The 15,885-nt window shown below is 41.7% G+C and overlaps 1 protein-coding gene across 1 annotated transcript in view; it reads right to left on the bottom strand.

Annotated features, from left to right (window-relative positions):
* The window catches only part of CACHD1 (cache domain containing 1), a 117,296-nt gene that overhangs the window by 36,295 nt on the left and 65,116 nt on the right, over nucleotides 1-15,885 (bottom strand). Inside the window, exons 5-7 of the mRNA XM_054212023.1 lie at nucleotides 14,402-14,508; nucleotides 4,569-4,695; nucleotides 1,608-1,752 (exon numbers count right to left, since the gene is read on the bottom strand). Of these exons, the coding sequence (XP_054067998.1) occupies nucleotides 1,608-1,752; nucleotides 4,569-4,695; nucleotides 14,402-14,508 (379 nt within the window). The remainder of the gene's footprint in view (nucleotides 1-1,607; nucleotides 1,753-4,568; nucleotides 4,696-14,401; nucleotides 14,509-15,885) is intronic.

The raw sequence follows: 15,885 nt of genomic DNA, 5'->3' as shown, positions 1-15,885 counted from the left end.
TTCTTTACGCACCGATATAGGAAACACAATGAAAAGCCAACTGAAGAGATTCCGTGGATTTAAAATTCAATTGTTCAAAAATAAATGCTTGAGGCATAAATCCATCAACTTTGAAAAGGATTAGACTTAGGGTGATTTCAAGAAAAAGAGACTTCAGTCTTTGTTTCGCAGACGAAGTCAGCTTCACTCTGCTCGTACATAATAGTTAATACACTGTTCCGGGCAGGAGCCTGAGTGAACTAGAGATAACCGAAAACAAAATCAGCAGAGAGCGTTTTCAGGAGAGCCTTGAGTGCCTACAGAAAAGTGGAGTGCACACAGAAAATGAAAAAAAAAAAAACCAAACCCAAACCCCAAACCTCTAAGGGCTTTTCACAGGCAAAGCCTTATGTTGTTCTAATGTTTCAGCCAAAGCTACCATCAATTTCTATCCCGTAAATAAGTTAAGGCATGTAGTTGTACCACTCGCATTAATATAAACACAACATACCGGTCTTATTAAATGAGTGTCATGCTTTATTATAAATCGTGACTGACGCAAGACAGTCATAGAATTAAGCAGTAATTATATACCCGTATAACAGGTTTCATAACCACTAAACTACTGACCGAGTAATATATGTCTTAAATGTATTTTCTTCATTACAGGTCTACATTAAGACAAATACTTTTGACACTTAAATTAAAGTACTATTAATTCTGCTTACATATAAGGATTAATTTACAGTATTAAAACTTGCTAAAAGCACAGAAGTGTTTTTTCCTGTACTATTAACGACAGGAGTTAAGGCAAAGATTACAATCAGCTATTCTTCAACTTGATTTGACTGAAACTCCCTTCCTATTAAAAATAAAAAAACAAATAAAAACACCACAATGCAAAACAAACAGAGAGAACGATCAAGGTCCTACTAACAGAAAATTACTGAAAGTGAAGACCAGACTGGGGACTGCTTGTGGTCCTGCAGAAGCACTTTATGGGCCCCCAGTTGCAATCCCTACTCAAAAAAATTACAGGTTAAGGGACTTTCTCATTGTTGACCAGAGTATCTGCGGCACAGCAAGAAATAAAATCCAGATTTCTTGGCTTTATCCTTTCCTTGCTGGTATCACGATTGTCTGGGAATCTTCCAAGCACTAATTATGTTTCAGCTCACTCCAGTACAGCAGCAGAATAAATAATTTCCATTTTCACAAGCAAAAAAGACAGCCTCAGAGGTAAAATGAGTTGCTCAAAGCAATCTAGTACTTCAGAAGTTGTCAGGCTTGGAGAAAGGTTCTCCTAATTGCACGCTGTATCACACTGCTGACCATCACCGAAAGTCTCTGCCAAGATGAAGGAGTCTTTAAAGATTACTCAGAAACAGGATTTCGCCTTAGATCAGTGGTTTTCACTTTTTTTCAGCCTGCGGATCCCCATATGTTTCCCCTGCAGTAATACAGGCTTCCAAAAGTGAGCTCGAGTCTTCGTCACCCATTAGAGGTAGACCACAGATCCCCATGAGTCCATGGAACACAAGTTAAAAACACCACTTTGGACGAAAACTGAAAACACTGAGCATGGCTGAGACCAATGAAAAGATGCTCGCTGCTTGGAGAAATCTCACCTTATCATGTTCATCTATAGAGCTCAGAATAACCTGAGCAGCATCTTTGGCGATCTGAAGCTGCGTCTCTGTGACCGAAGCCCCATGGTCCACAATGACGACGATATGCTTGGACTGAGGTCGAACAGTAGAAACATAGACAGGCCTGAAGGAGAACAAAACCCAAACCACTGTCTTGAGTCATCTTGTAATTTCCACTAAAATGTTTACCAGCAAAAACAGTGGAGAATTCAAAACAAAAACATCCCACCAAGAAACAATGAATTATAACAGGAATTATTGCCTTTACAGAATCACAGAATGGTTTGGGTTGGAAGGGACCTTAAAGGCCACCCAGTGGCACCCCCTGCCCTGGGCAGGGACACCTCCCACCAGCCCAGGTTGCTCCAAGCCCCGGCCAACCTGGCCTTGAACCCCTCCAGGGATGGGGCAGCCACAGCTTCTCTGGGCAAGGGAAACTTCTACTAGGAAAGATGAACTGAGAATCTGAACACACAGAAAAAGCCCTCACTTTCGCTCTCCTGATTTTTTTTAACCAAAATGAGGTGTCAGATCCTTCTCCCTCTGTCACAGCAACCACTTTCAGCTAGGAATAAACAATTCTGCTCATGCGGCAGCAGTGTTTGGGATTACTGTTTGCAGCAGCTCACGTCAAGCTTTGGATTAAGTGTTGACAAGCAAGAAATGCCTCATGATAAATGCTGGGTGCCGGGAACCTTACTCACATGTAAAAGTAAGTGCGATAGTGGGTATTTGCTGGTTACCTGACAAGTAAAAACCTGTGCAACTGCGCAGAGTTGCATTAGCATAGGGTGTTCGGTTTATTGTAATAAGGGAAGGCTTCTAGCCAAGAAAGGGTTTTCTCTTGGTGCCCTGGAATGCACTTTCACACGGATCGTGCTCCACAACCCCTTGGGTCTGAGCAGTTTTGAACCCCATGGCCAATCTGAGTTAACTCTGGCTCTTGGCGCTGCCATGTGTCTATTTGTGCCAACATCAAAAGCCACATTTTCAGTGAAGCCGTGCTCAGATCCAGTTCGATACTGTGAGAGATGTGTGAAAGATTTCACGAGCTCTCGCACCAAGGCTTCAACCTGCAACACATTAGGAAGATCTTCATCAAGGAGGAAGAATTAAAAAAGGACAGGACTCTCTTCCCTATTTAGTCCAGGCCCAAAACTAGTTAAGAGTCAAGTGAGAGTTTTATGATGTAAATTTTATTATATCAAAGGCAGCCAGAGAAATCTTATTAAGAGTAAAGGAAATGCAGAAGATTTTAGACAAGGCACTGCAATAAACAACTGGCACAAATCAGCTCTTAATTGTAAAACAGCCTGCAGCTCTACACCGGTATTAATACCTAGAACTTAAATAGGGCCTTTGATCTTCAAAGCACTTAAGTATTAACTAATTAATCCACCCAAACTACCCTCTGAAGTAAATACTAGCAAAAAGATAACCCTTATTTAGCCATGGAGAAACTGCAATCGAGACTTGGTGATCTGGATGAAATCAACAATGGTTTTAGTGTCAAAATTTTAATCAAGACTGTGGTACCCCCAGTTCTCACGTCTTCGGACCGCACCTTTCCAAGGCCACAGAGAATTTAATCAAGCCCAGACGCTTCAACTTTGATGACACATAGAAGATAACATCTGTAAACATTTGATTGCTCAACAGGGACAGGTAACCAAAGACCTTTTAGGCTCTGTACACTCGGCTACTGTCCTGGTGGTTGTTGTGTTTCAGATTTGCTGTGAAGGGAGTGTCAATAATACATATTGTTTTAGTTGTTCCCAGGTGATGTTTATAGTTTTGAGGGACTTTTTTCAGCTTCCCACAGCAGCTGAGAAGAAGCCTAGACAGAACAATGGAACGGCCAATGGAGTATTCCATACCATAGATGTCATGCCCAGTATATAAATGGGGTTAGTCAGGGGGCTGGTGCTCGCCATCACTGCTCGGGATGGTACCAATTCACCAGGTGGTGAGAGTGACTTGTGTCATTACTATTAATTATTATTGTTATTTTCCTTTTCTAATATTGTCCTATTAAACTGTCTTTATCTCAACCGGCAAGAGTTTTTCCTTTTCCCCTCCTCTTCTCCCTCCTCTTCCTGGGGAGAGAAGGGGGGGTGAGGGAGCGGCTGGTGGTCCTACCTGCCCGCTGGGGTTAAACCACAACAGCTACGCAGAAACGTACCTAGATGTGCTGATACTCCCTCCACATAGACTAACTGGTACAATTAGCTAGTGTGTGACCAGAGACGCTACAGCCACTGCTCTTTCTGAGAGGATTCCACCCTTGAGTCTCGATCAGTCCCATCATTTTGACAGCAAAAGCTAGGGGAAAAAATACTGCACTGCCACTGCTCTGCTTCACGCCTACAGAACAGGAATATTCCCCTCAGCAAAAAAAAAAAAAACAAAAAACCACGTGACCATTTGATCCTTTTTTCCTACAGTTTTCTTAGTAGAAACTAAAAGTTTCCACTGCTATCCGCAACGTGCCGCTTGAACCTTGGGTGGAGACTGGAGAGATGCTCCTAGCTATGTCCTTTCCAGCCTCTCATCCTTCCGCCCCCCTCCCCAAAGCGATTCACCCGCCAAATCAGTAGAATACACATTCACTACTTTATTAATGGGGGTCAAGGATGAGTCAAATACAAGATAAATTTTGCCTATGGGCTGACCTACAATTTACAAGTTACTGCTTATTTACAGCTTATTTGATTTGGGAGAGGTGAGGAACCTGTACGTAATTTCACTTCACCTCAAAGTTTCTTAAAAGTGAAACCTAGTGCTTTAAAAAAAACAAACCTAAGAAAACCCAAGGGACCCCATTAAAAGTTACTCATGAACGTTGTCGTCTTGGCAAAGCGTAATGCTGCAATGAAGTCAGTGCTTGAGGAATCCATTTTTAGTGCTTTTCCCACTACGTTGCAAGGAGACAAACCGTACCTGCTGCGGTGTTCATAGCTGCCTTTGCACCGGAACTTGTGGGCCGGGAAAACGGTGAAAATGCCTTCTTCCGAACTGAAATACTGCCATTTAATTCCTGGGTTAGACTTCAGATTATCAGCAAGAACTACAGGTTGGGGAGAAAAAATAAGACATAAAGTAGAGTTAAAGGGAGGTCGAACTTGGAGGTACAGTTATTCAAGGCCTCTCTTGTATGTGCCTGGAGAAGAATAACCTGGGTCCCAACACCAACTACAAGTAGCTCGATTTGAGGATTGATAAGAGTTTTATGTCTGATTTACAAACAGTTAAAGGCTTTTGGAAACTTAATACTGGACTTGACAGACTTTGTTTAATATGTGATGACAATTCCTGAATCTCTGAAGTCTAACTGGGGGCCAAGAAGCCAAGGCAGAAGCAAGGAGGGAAGAGATTAAGGCAATTATGTATCATATGCATACACACATAACATCTACGTGTAAAGATCAACACACTCAGTTTTCATAAAGAAAAAACCCTAATGTTAAAAAAACAGTGTGTTCTTTACACTGAAGTAACACCAAAACATTAAATAAATTTGCTGCTTACAGCCCTGTAACCCATTCTGTTAACATTACCTATTCTGACTTCTGTTTAAAAATGCCTACGTGAACATTTAATAAAAACAGTTTTACACACAAATGTGGGTCGGGGAAAAACTCACTGTACAGAAAGAGTTGAAAAGGTTAAAAAAGGGAGAATCTTCTTCTTTAGAAAGTCCATCGTGTTGCCATATTTGTGTAAGGGTATGTAGGTACAGCTCCCACTCTGGGGACTCAAGAGTTTCTCCAAGTTTCTCATTATCCCTGTGCCGTAATTAGCAAGGCCCCTCAAGTACTGGTTGTTAGGAGAAACAGTCACTTTTCAGGGAAAACACAGCACCTTCCCTCAAAGGGTTCTGAGTGGTCAAGTGCTACCCAGTGGGTGGTGGCTCCATGCTGGTGACACCCATCCTCACCATGAGCATCTCCATCGGGTTCCCATTTTCAAGATCATAAAATTCAGGAAGAATGATAACAACAGTCCTCAGCAGCTACACAGCAACTTTCCTCCAAGTCACCCAGAAACTCCTCTGTGGCAGGTGATTATTAGTAGCTCGTCGCATGGCCAAAAAGTGAAGAACAAAGAAGGTAAATGACACGTTCCCAAGTTGTGTAGTCAAGCAGGAACCAAGGTCAGAATGTAACCGCGGGTACAGATCTCAAACCCTCCTGTAGCTTATAGGCCACATTCATTCTGTTTAAAATATACTTGCTTGCCTATTAAAATGATCTTTAAGGAAGCGCTACTTAACACTGAGAGTAATTCAAAAGCTACAGCTCAGCAACGTTAACAAAACTCATTATGTTAAGTAAAGACACAAAACACCACTAGAACCAACAATTAAATAAAGTGGCCACCCCAGGGCCGAGACCGTCTGCGTTAATGACTTATAAAGATATTTAATACACCACGCTAAACCAACAGAGCGTATGGATACTGTGGAAGTCCCGAGCACTCAGAGCCCAGGTGGGGACAAGGGTGTTTTGAGTCACCGCAGGCAGAGGTGGCATTGGGATTTGTGCCTCGTAGTGCAATGGAAACTTGGCACGTACACACACACATACATATATATACACACACACACATATATATAATTTTCTTGCCATTTCTCCTTTCGTGCTCTTTGATTATAAAACTTGCCAGAACTGGCAGAAGGAGCTCTGATTTAGTGCACTTCACCTTCGGCTGAGATATCTCCCTTAGGACCAACACTGAGAATAGCTTCATCTCCCGAATCATCAAACACGCCAATATTTAGGTTGGAAATCACTGCAAGGCACATCTCAAACCTCAGCCAGACGCCCTACGACAAAATACCCACGTACAGCACAGCTTATGTTCAACATCCTCAACAGTTTTGCACTTCCTCGAGTTTCCCAGACTGGCTGCGGCCACGATGTTCTCTCCACATTCAGCTCAGCATAATTACCCTCTAAAAACCACAAGCTTAGGGTTTTCCGTCCCCCCTGTCTTTCGCCACAGTTTTTTATATTTCCACAGTGCTTAACAGTGCCAGTGGAAATCCCGGCTGCACCGTGCTGGATTCTGTAGAAAGATGCAGCTTTGCACGACTGTGGCTTTCAAGAATTTGATGTCTCAATGGATGAGATGAGGAGGAGGAGCGAGGAAGAAAGAAGAACAAGACATGAAATGGTCGATGAGCATTTTCCCAGTGGGCTAATGACCGAGTTGGGACCAGAACTACACTCTGCTCATACCTCTTACTTTTCATCCTTCTCCAAAAAATACCAATTCAAGGTATTTTTGGTATATTGGAACAAGGATGCCAAAGCTTGTTTCTCCCTCTCCCCTGTGCACAGGTAAAACCAACCTGGTGATGTTCTTGGGCGCAGGAATCATTTTTTTCCCAGGAATTTTCACACTTTCAAAAAAACCACCCATGATCTTGCAACTAGAAGTCAAACAAATTTGCAAATATTGTTTGTTTTGCTCAAGTTCCCCCTAAATTTCTACTAAGACCTTGATTTGTTTTTATTCAGCTGATATACCAGTTTAGCAGCGCCATTTCTGATTTGTACAAAAAGCAGGTTTCTTTGGTCACAGACGATGGTTTCTGTGTAGCAGGGACACAAAGCAATGTGAAATTTTAATATTGCCAAATTTAGGCGGTACGGAAAAACTTTAGGCAAAAATCAGTTTTAGTTAGAAACAAAATAAACTTAACTCACACGGAGTTTCTAGGTTTTATACCTAGCACTACCAGAAATTTCTCTCCTCATCACCCCCCAAAGCACCCATCCTCATTTCCTCTCTGAAATCTTGTCTGGGAGAACCCAGATTCATTTCTGAACTCCCGGCGGGTTTGGCAGCCCGACCCTCCAGAGAAGGTGCAGCATCGGTGCTCAGAGCCCACACAGGTTCTCCTGCCTGGGACCACGTTGCACGGCCGCAGCTGCAGGAATCCCGGAAAGTATTTGATAAAACCTTTATTAAACTGCAAAGAAAAGCTTGGAAAAAAATTCCTTTAAAAGCATCAAAACCTTGGAAGAAAAAAAATATTAAAAAAATCATAATCAATTGTATTTAATTACTTCCTTTTAAATACTGTCTTTCAGCAGGGTATGACAATCAACATTATCCATCCTACTGCAACAGAAAAAACTTAGAAAAAGCTAACACACTTAGACTTTGACACAAATAAGGGCACCAAAGACCAGGCACACCACTACGGCTGAACTGCTGCTTCACGTGATTGCGCCGCCTCACGGGCTGGGGGGGAGAAGGGAGTATCCGACATTTAAATCCTCCTTTTAACATCTAGCCACTGGGATTTCGTAGTTCTGGGGGTGAATCATGGAGGCTGTTTTGCTTTGTATAAAGAGGCTGTATTTCTGGTATTAAAGTTTTTGTTACGGGTTACAGCAGTTGAAAAAAGCGTATTTTCAAACCAAGTATTTCAACACTCATTTAAAGCCTGGATGAAACAACTTGTCCAGTTTAACTTCACCGACAGCACTAAAATAAATGAGCTTATAACTAAAAGGTTGGGTTTTTTTTTTTAAATCATCGCTATATTAAAGATAAACTCATTCCCACAAGGCCATGATTTATATTTATTTCTCCACAAGAGTATCTGGATTTAAAAGTGCTCATTTTCCCCGTAAAACAACTGGTTTTGAACCTCAAACAAACTCCTCTCTCTGCTGTTCCTCCTTTTCACAAAGTTCTGCTCATATTTTCCTTCAGCTAGGATGTTAGGAGTTCAACAATACTCTCCCCTCAGACTACCAATTTTATCATCACACTACTTTTTTTTTTTTAATATTTTTTTCCTTTTTTCTTTTTCCTATGGCTGCAGTAGACACTCTCCCAGCAGATAAACTGTGGCTGAAAAAGACATGCTTTTTCTTTTTAAGTGCACTTTTATTTTCCATCCACTAAAGCTGTAAGAATGCCCTGCAGAAATCCCCTCCTTTCTCAGTCCCTGCCAGGACACTCGGCAGCAGATGCTCTTTTTTAGCCCAAATTCACCCACCCCAAACTTTCCGCTCCACCAGTTGCTCACCTGTACCTTATTCTCTCCTCCTCCTTCCAGCAAAGCCAGCCTCGGGACAGGTTACACAATCAGAACACCCAAAAATAAAGCCACTGTAAGGCAAGTTGCCTTATAGCCTACAGCTAAAGGCTAAATTTGTCAAAATTACACCCTCGGCAGCACTAGCAGAAACGTGTGCAGGGCACCTCACTGGTACTCGCTTTCCAGGCTCTATATGCTCCATCCGTGGTTCCCGTTTTAACTGAAAAAGTAATTTACTTTTTTCATTTTCTGGTCAGGTTCAGGTTATTTTCGCACACGTAAGAAGGTAACCATCTCCTAAGTATTTTGTATTACTGAGTACACGCAGTGATTTTGCTCTTCTAAAATGAGGAGCATCGCCGCTTAACAAAGACCCAGCCTTGACATCACGCTACTTGGTGGAAGCCAAGAGTCCAAATCTTATAAACGCAGAAATCTTAGCGGAATGCCTTAATTCCAGACAGAGAGTGGGGATATAAATGGCCACCTGGGAACTGCCCAAGAGCTGGCATTGCCAAGTCACACCAAGACCTCCGTCCCTTCCGCTTATGACGCAGCGCTATCTGACCCCGAATTCTGCTGCAGACAGAAAATTTGGAAAGTATTAACGTGAGAGTATTTGAAATGATCATTCTCCCTAATTATAAATATCTCACAAGGCAAAAAGGACTTTTAGAAAGAAAGCCCTATGTGATAGAGTTTATAAAACTTCAAAGGGAATGCGATATGATAACACTTAGCACTTCTAGATACCACTTTACATCTTCAAAGCGTAGTCAAATCATTAACTAATTAATCTTCAAAGAACAGCACAAACAGTCAGTGGGAAAAAAAAAGGAACTACTGAACATAATTGCTCATTATAAGAGAGTTCCTTTCAATCCCCCTCTTTAGCATTACATTTAGTGAGCTGCAGACCTCACGGTTCTCGCTCCACAAAAAAAGTTTCATTTTCTGTGCGACACACGTACCGCAGTTCTTCTCTGGTAAGTACCTCCATTAAAATCATCATCAGGAAGATACTTTAGTGTTCCCCAGAAATCCCAGCAGAAAGCGGATGTGTTGATTTTACAAGTCAAGACATTCTCTAACTCTCCAGACCTACAAATCTGATCCAGGATTTTCTGAGTCAAAGTGTCTTCTGGCCCGTGTGTTTTCCCCAGAAATAAAAGGCTCTGCAGCTCAAACCCAATTAAAATTCTGCTGATGGCATGAGCCAGGACGGAGCCCAGCTCTCTCCTTGGGAGCTCTTTTGACTCTGAAGGGCAAAGAAGTACGAAAACCTTTCACTTTAAGGAATGAGCCCAGCTTCCTTGATTTAAATGATTTGGAGGGGGGGTATTAACTCATCTGCTCAAATACCTCCCAACTATTTAAACTCACCTGAGGTATCAGTTTGAAGTAGAGCAATGTAAGGAACATGACCAAGGCACTCCACATTTTAAACGATCAACACCTTGAATAAGGCTCAGACAAAATTTCTTGAGCAACTTGGTCCCATCTTTGCACGCTGCTGGGGAACAGCACTCTGCTAAAGCTGCCTGACTCGAAACAGACATTTCGGCACTTTGAAGGATGAGAAGAAGAGAGATTTACTGGTTCCTTGTTTATTAAAAAAGAAAAAAAACTCCAAGGAATCTTGATAACATAATGCACTGGCTCTGGGTAAGATTTTGTCATCTAATAAATAAAGGACTATTCATACTAGCAAAGACAGATCTCTTAATCTAACTAACCAAAGCCTGTGATTCCATCTGAAGAATAAAGACTCTCTCCTTATCTATTTTGTAGTAATGGCTAAAAGTAATCCAAATGGAAAACTCAAGCCAAGATAAAACAAAACCTTTTCAAGACATTAAAAAAAATGTCATCTAGTATCAAGAAAACAAAAAAGGCAAATAATTCTTGGGGGCTGAGAGGAGAGGAGTATATCTATTTCTTTCTTCTTCCTCCCTTCCCCAAGATTAATGTTTATTTTCTCTTTGTATTATAAAAATCCAATAGAACACTGCAAAAAAGGCCTTCTTTATTTTTGAAAGTTTCATGAGCTCCGTTACCCGTCTCAACCCGTTGTTCAGATCAGAAGCTGAGGCTGCTGCCTGCAGCCAGGGCTCTCCCAGGCTCCGCTCCCATGGCTCGCCCGGAGTCTGCGGTGCAAATTCCATTCCCTTCCAACACCTCCAACCTCACCACTCGGATCCCACTTTCTTACGCCGCGTGCGGCACGGGCCAAGAGTAACATTTAAAGAATTGAGACTTGAGGGCAAACAGAGCAGAGTTTAAATTTATGTTTTGCTGAGAGTTTTTTATAGGCCGGATTACTTAAACTGCAAAGCTCAAGCGGGAAAAGGGGAGATACTCACGGGATTTATTTATTTTTTTACTTTAAGAATGAAATGATCAACCCATTTGGGAAGAGGACCTGGTTGATGGACAGGCCAGGCTGGTTTTGGAAACTGGACAAAGTAGAGAAGAGCAGGGGAGGTCCTGCTGCTGGGCTGGAGGAGCAGAGGGCTTTCAAACCCTTCTCTAGGAGGCTGACGTGCTTGGGGACCTCCCCAACACGCTTCATCCAGTGGGAAAGCCTATATAAGGTGATTTTTGGGAAGCTGTGGCTTCCCATCCTCCCTGGAAATCTAAACGAGCAAAGCAGGAGAGAAAAAACACCATCAAAACACTCAGATGTGCTAACAACTCTCAGGCTTTTTAGAACAGAAAAATAATTTAGGCTGAGGTAGAGTCTGAATGCGAAGTGCGACAGCTATTCCTCACTAGCCCTACGACAGGACACTTACAAAAGAAGTAAGAAAAATATGAGATTAGAGGAACTTTTTTCTTCTTTGATCTTTATCCTCTTTCAAAGGCGGTTTTAGTTTGGAGCAATGAATGCACACAGGTAGATGTACTGAGAAACAGCCCCTGTGCAGACCAACTGCTCTGTCCTACGTGTGTCCTCTAAAGTAAGCGGCTTCACAGAACTAGGTCATTGCAGAAATAAGAAAAAGTCAAGAGTTTCAAGAGAGAGATGACACTAAGTACTTTTAAAAACTATTTCTAACCTGAAAGCCATCTTCATGGCTGTAAGGACATTGGTGCGCTGACAGCACCCTGGCCTTCTGACCAAAACTGCTCCCTGGTCTGTTTATAGCCCCAGTCTGTCTCAAGCCAACTATTGTCTTAGACCATGAATTCCTTTGGGCAGAGACTGATTTTTTGGCACAACAGGTCGTGGTCCATAACTACATGAGCAAGTGCTAGAGATACCACCAACACAATACCCTCCACCCACAAAACAAATACTCAGCCTCCTGCCCCTAAGCCTTCCCACATCCAGTTTATTCCAAAGCCCACATAATTCTGTGGCGATAGAGGGACGCAGCTTTGGACGTGGGCGATGTCCAGCTCCACGCCAGCGTTATTCTGCTCGACCCTTCTGGCCGCAGCCCTTCCCTGAAGCCACCCCAGTCTCCTGTGCTGTGGCCGGGGTGGTGGAGCTCACGTGGTTTAGATGTTCTCAGCTGAGGACCAGGGAGGGGAAGGTGGGAAATGTCATCTCAGAGACTTTCAAACACCTTGACACAAGGAGACGAGGACTAAGGCTATTCCTTGTAGCTCGCCCACAGAAAACTTAATTTCTTATTTCACTAGGTCCGTACCCAGTACCAACTTTTGTTTCTCAGATAAACCTGTTTCCACCTCATTTTTCTGCATCAATCCACTCTTTCCACTCCGTTTCTCTCTTACAGGCACTTTCTCACTAATAAAAAGCCTCCCTCCAAAGGCTGCGTTTCTGAGAGTCGCTACCAGGGAAGCCGGAGGAGAGTCTGCTGTCAATAAATCCCGAAGCACTTCCCTGTTCTTACGATCACTCCAGTTCCCTCTCCTCTTCTGCTGCCCTTTTCTGCCAATGCCAGTTTTTGAAGCTCCTCCTTTCATCAGGAAGCTTTCAAGCTGGAGGCAAGGGAAGAGGAGACACTCAAGTCTCTCTGTCGAGCCAGGGCAGCAAGAAGCTCGAACACGCGCTCGCTTTGTTTCTGTGAGAAGTCAAACCAGAAATTTAAAAAACGTTTAAGGGAAACTATAGCTTATGTGTTTTCCACCACTCATGAAGAAGGACTATTTCTTTAATAATGTTTTTACCTGCATCTTCTGCGGTAGAAAAAGAATGGGTTTTTTTTTCCTACTTAGATAAAAACCGTTAAGTAATTCATTTAATGCTTTGCTTTTGTAACAGTGACAGAAAACTTGCTTTCAAAAATTATTTTGACTCATCAAGAATTGCATGTGATTTTGAACATTATTTTAATAAGTTGTTCGGTTGGTTTGTCTTTTTAATAAAGAGATAGCTTGTGAGTAAAACAAAGCGCAGGGAATCATAAGCAGCGAACAAAGACTGCCTGTGTTTAGGATGGAAAATACTACACAAATGATGGCCATGAGACGCACGTCAGGAAATCAGCTTCTCTGGCCAACACCTGCGTTCAAGATGTGCTATATGGGATGGAAAGGAACCTATGGGGACTGCTCGTTCTGCTTTTTAGATTTCACTAAGGCAGCATTAAGCAGGAATAATGCAAAGCTGTAAGAAGGGACACAGTAAGAGAGGCTGGACAGAAATTTGGGGTTCTTTCAGCCTATTTGTTGAAAGATACGCAAATGGTCAGTGCGTGGTGATGGTGGAATGGGAGGTCTGCCACTTCCTCAGTCAAGTTACAAAAATAAATCAGAATTTTATTCCAAAAGACACATGAGAATTAAAATAAATAAAAAACACATTCTCTCAAGTCTGCATCACTTGTCAAAAAAAAAAAAAACCAAAAACAAACCCAAAGCCCAAAACTTATGTCAAATGAAATCCACAACCAAAATCTCTCAAGTCTGCATCACTTGTCAAAAAAACCAAACCTAAACCCCAAAACACATTAAATGAGATTCACAACCAAGATCGATAGTGTACTCTAATTTAGAGCACTAAGGCATCATAAAAAATTGAAAAGCAAGGTGGAACAGCTGGATAAAAGTATGACTAAAAAACCTGAAATTATGTATTATTTCAAGTTCATCAGGATGCAAAAAAAGAAAACCTTACTGCAGCGCAGGACCAAAAGCTGAATTTTTCAGGGATAAGTCATATGTATTTTGGTTCTGAGCATATTTCTAGCTCTTTAAGTGTGTCAGGCAAATGCCCTGACTGTCAAGATGGAAATGCCCTGACAAGACAAAGAAAGGAAATATTTTACGATGTCCTTCTATTTCGTAGCTTTTGCATATTGCTGCAAACACAGCCTCACATTAGCTGAACTCAGCTAAGAAGATCAGAGAGACTTCTTTGCATGGCCCCTTCAGCAGCTGACACTACTGATGCCAAAGCAGACAGGCCAAGGAAGGAAAGTGCCTTGGAAAAAAAAAAAAAAAAAAAAAAGAAAAAAAGAAATAAAAAGCTCATAAACCACAACAAAATTATCCATGGTAGGCTGGAATAAAATCTTCATGACATTTTTATAAAGTACTTAGACTAAGGGCATTACTTTAGGTATCATCTTTCAATCATGAAATCTCAAATTAAGAGCAGTGTGACAGTTTCAAGGAGAAATAAAAGCTTGTTGCTATGGCAATCAATGCTAATTCTCTATGCCAAGGCAATGTTAAAGTCTAACGGGAAAAAAAACCAACCCCATAACAAAAGGAAAATACCCAAAACTATACTACTTACCAGAATTTAAGTCTCGTCCAGGATTGAAGGCTCTGCTATTGACAGTGGTAGACAGTCTATCACAGCTAATAGTTCTAGAAACGTTGGTGTTAAAATTTCCATCAAATCTGAAATGACAACAAAAGGATTAGCAATCTAACACTACCGATTAAAGCTACACAGCATTTAGAACGGCGACGCATCTTTTTCAAAATTTCAGTGAAAAATAACTATTTCAGAAACTCCAACATTACACGTATTTTAAGCATCCAAGAAAAACTGAAACACAGAACTATGAGGGGTAAGCTCAGCACGGCTGGATTGCATCTGCTCTCTACAACGATATGGTGCATTTTCCTCCACAATATTCCTTGAAAGATGGGATCATAAGAGAGTGTTCCAGCCGGGGAGATGTGCGTAGCATCCAGACTTGCCATCAAGAAGTCTCTTCTCTTGCCAAACCAAACTCTTCCTTGCTCGAGATTCTCTCACCAGTACTACTATTTCATCTTTCACTTTTCAAAAACGTATTCCAAGTGTGTTGCATGAAGAGGATTTCCTCTTTACGTCTTTACGAGAAAGATCTAATGGAGCAACTGTAAACCTGTTTTCTGTACCCAGACTTGAGGATTTGCATGCAAATAGCTGAAGGAACCTGACAGTCTGAAGTTTTGTGACGTTTTGGTTAGGTTAAATAATTCAAATACATTCATAACCCCACTGCAAAAAGTATTCCAGTGCATAGATCTAACGATAATAAAATATAATTAAACCAATGCCTTAACAAAATTTAAATAAAAAGGGTTTTAAAGGGTTATAAATAACTGGAAACACTTCTGAAACTTTCAAGGACTTAAATGCAGTTTTGTATCATTTACACAGGCCAAGTCTATTTGTTAACATTTTTGTGACCTTGAACATTTTGATGACAAATGACTTAGGGTGTGATTATTCTCGTACTTCAAAAAGCTATTTACTTCCTAGCAAAGAATTTTTCTACCGTCGACCTGTTCCTAAGAAACGACAACAAAGCACAAGCGAGGGCAGCATAACGTCCCGGCGTGGACGAAGAGCCTCCACCAGCCTTTCTGGCATAAAGCCGGTAGGAAACAAGTCTTGGAGAGAAACTGGGCAGAGCAGGGGTTTGCTCCGTACTGTCAAGACTAAACCAGAGCAGTACACAAAAAAATCAGCTACATCAAAAGATACCAACCAACTTAATTAACGGCACGTCAACCACTGGATCAGATCTATACACCACCCACCCAGTGCCATTCCAACGCTTTCCATTTAGCTCAATGCACACTATATTTGTGTTTAAGGTTTTCTGTTTAGTTGCTTATTGCCAAGTGCACTGAATTGCTTAAATTGATGTTACATTTTTCTCACACGCACATGTATATGGACACATAGCAACACGCTCACACAGACGCACTATCACAGAGCGTAGGCCCAAAACGTTGCAAGCAAAAGCAGCTTGATAAACAAGCACCACTCTTCTCGTT

The sequence above is a fragment of the Rissa tridactyla genome, chromosome 8, assembly GCF_028500815.1.
Source record: "Rissa tridactyla isolate bRisTri1 chromosome 8, bRisTri1.patW.cur.20221130, whole genome shotgun sequence".
NCBI lineage: Eukaryota > Metazoa > Chordata > Aves > Charadriiformes > Laridae > Rissa > Rissa tridactyla.
Note: the sequence above shows the minus strand (reverse complement) of the source record. Positions and strands in the feature narration are given on the sequence as shown.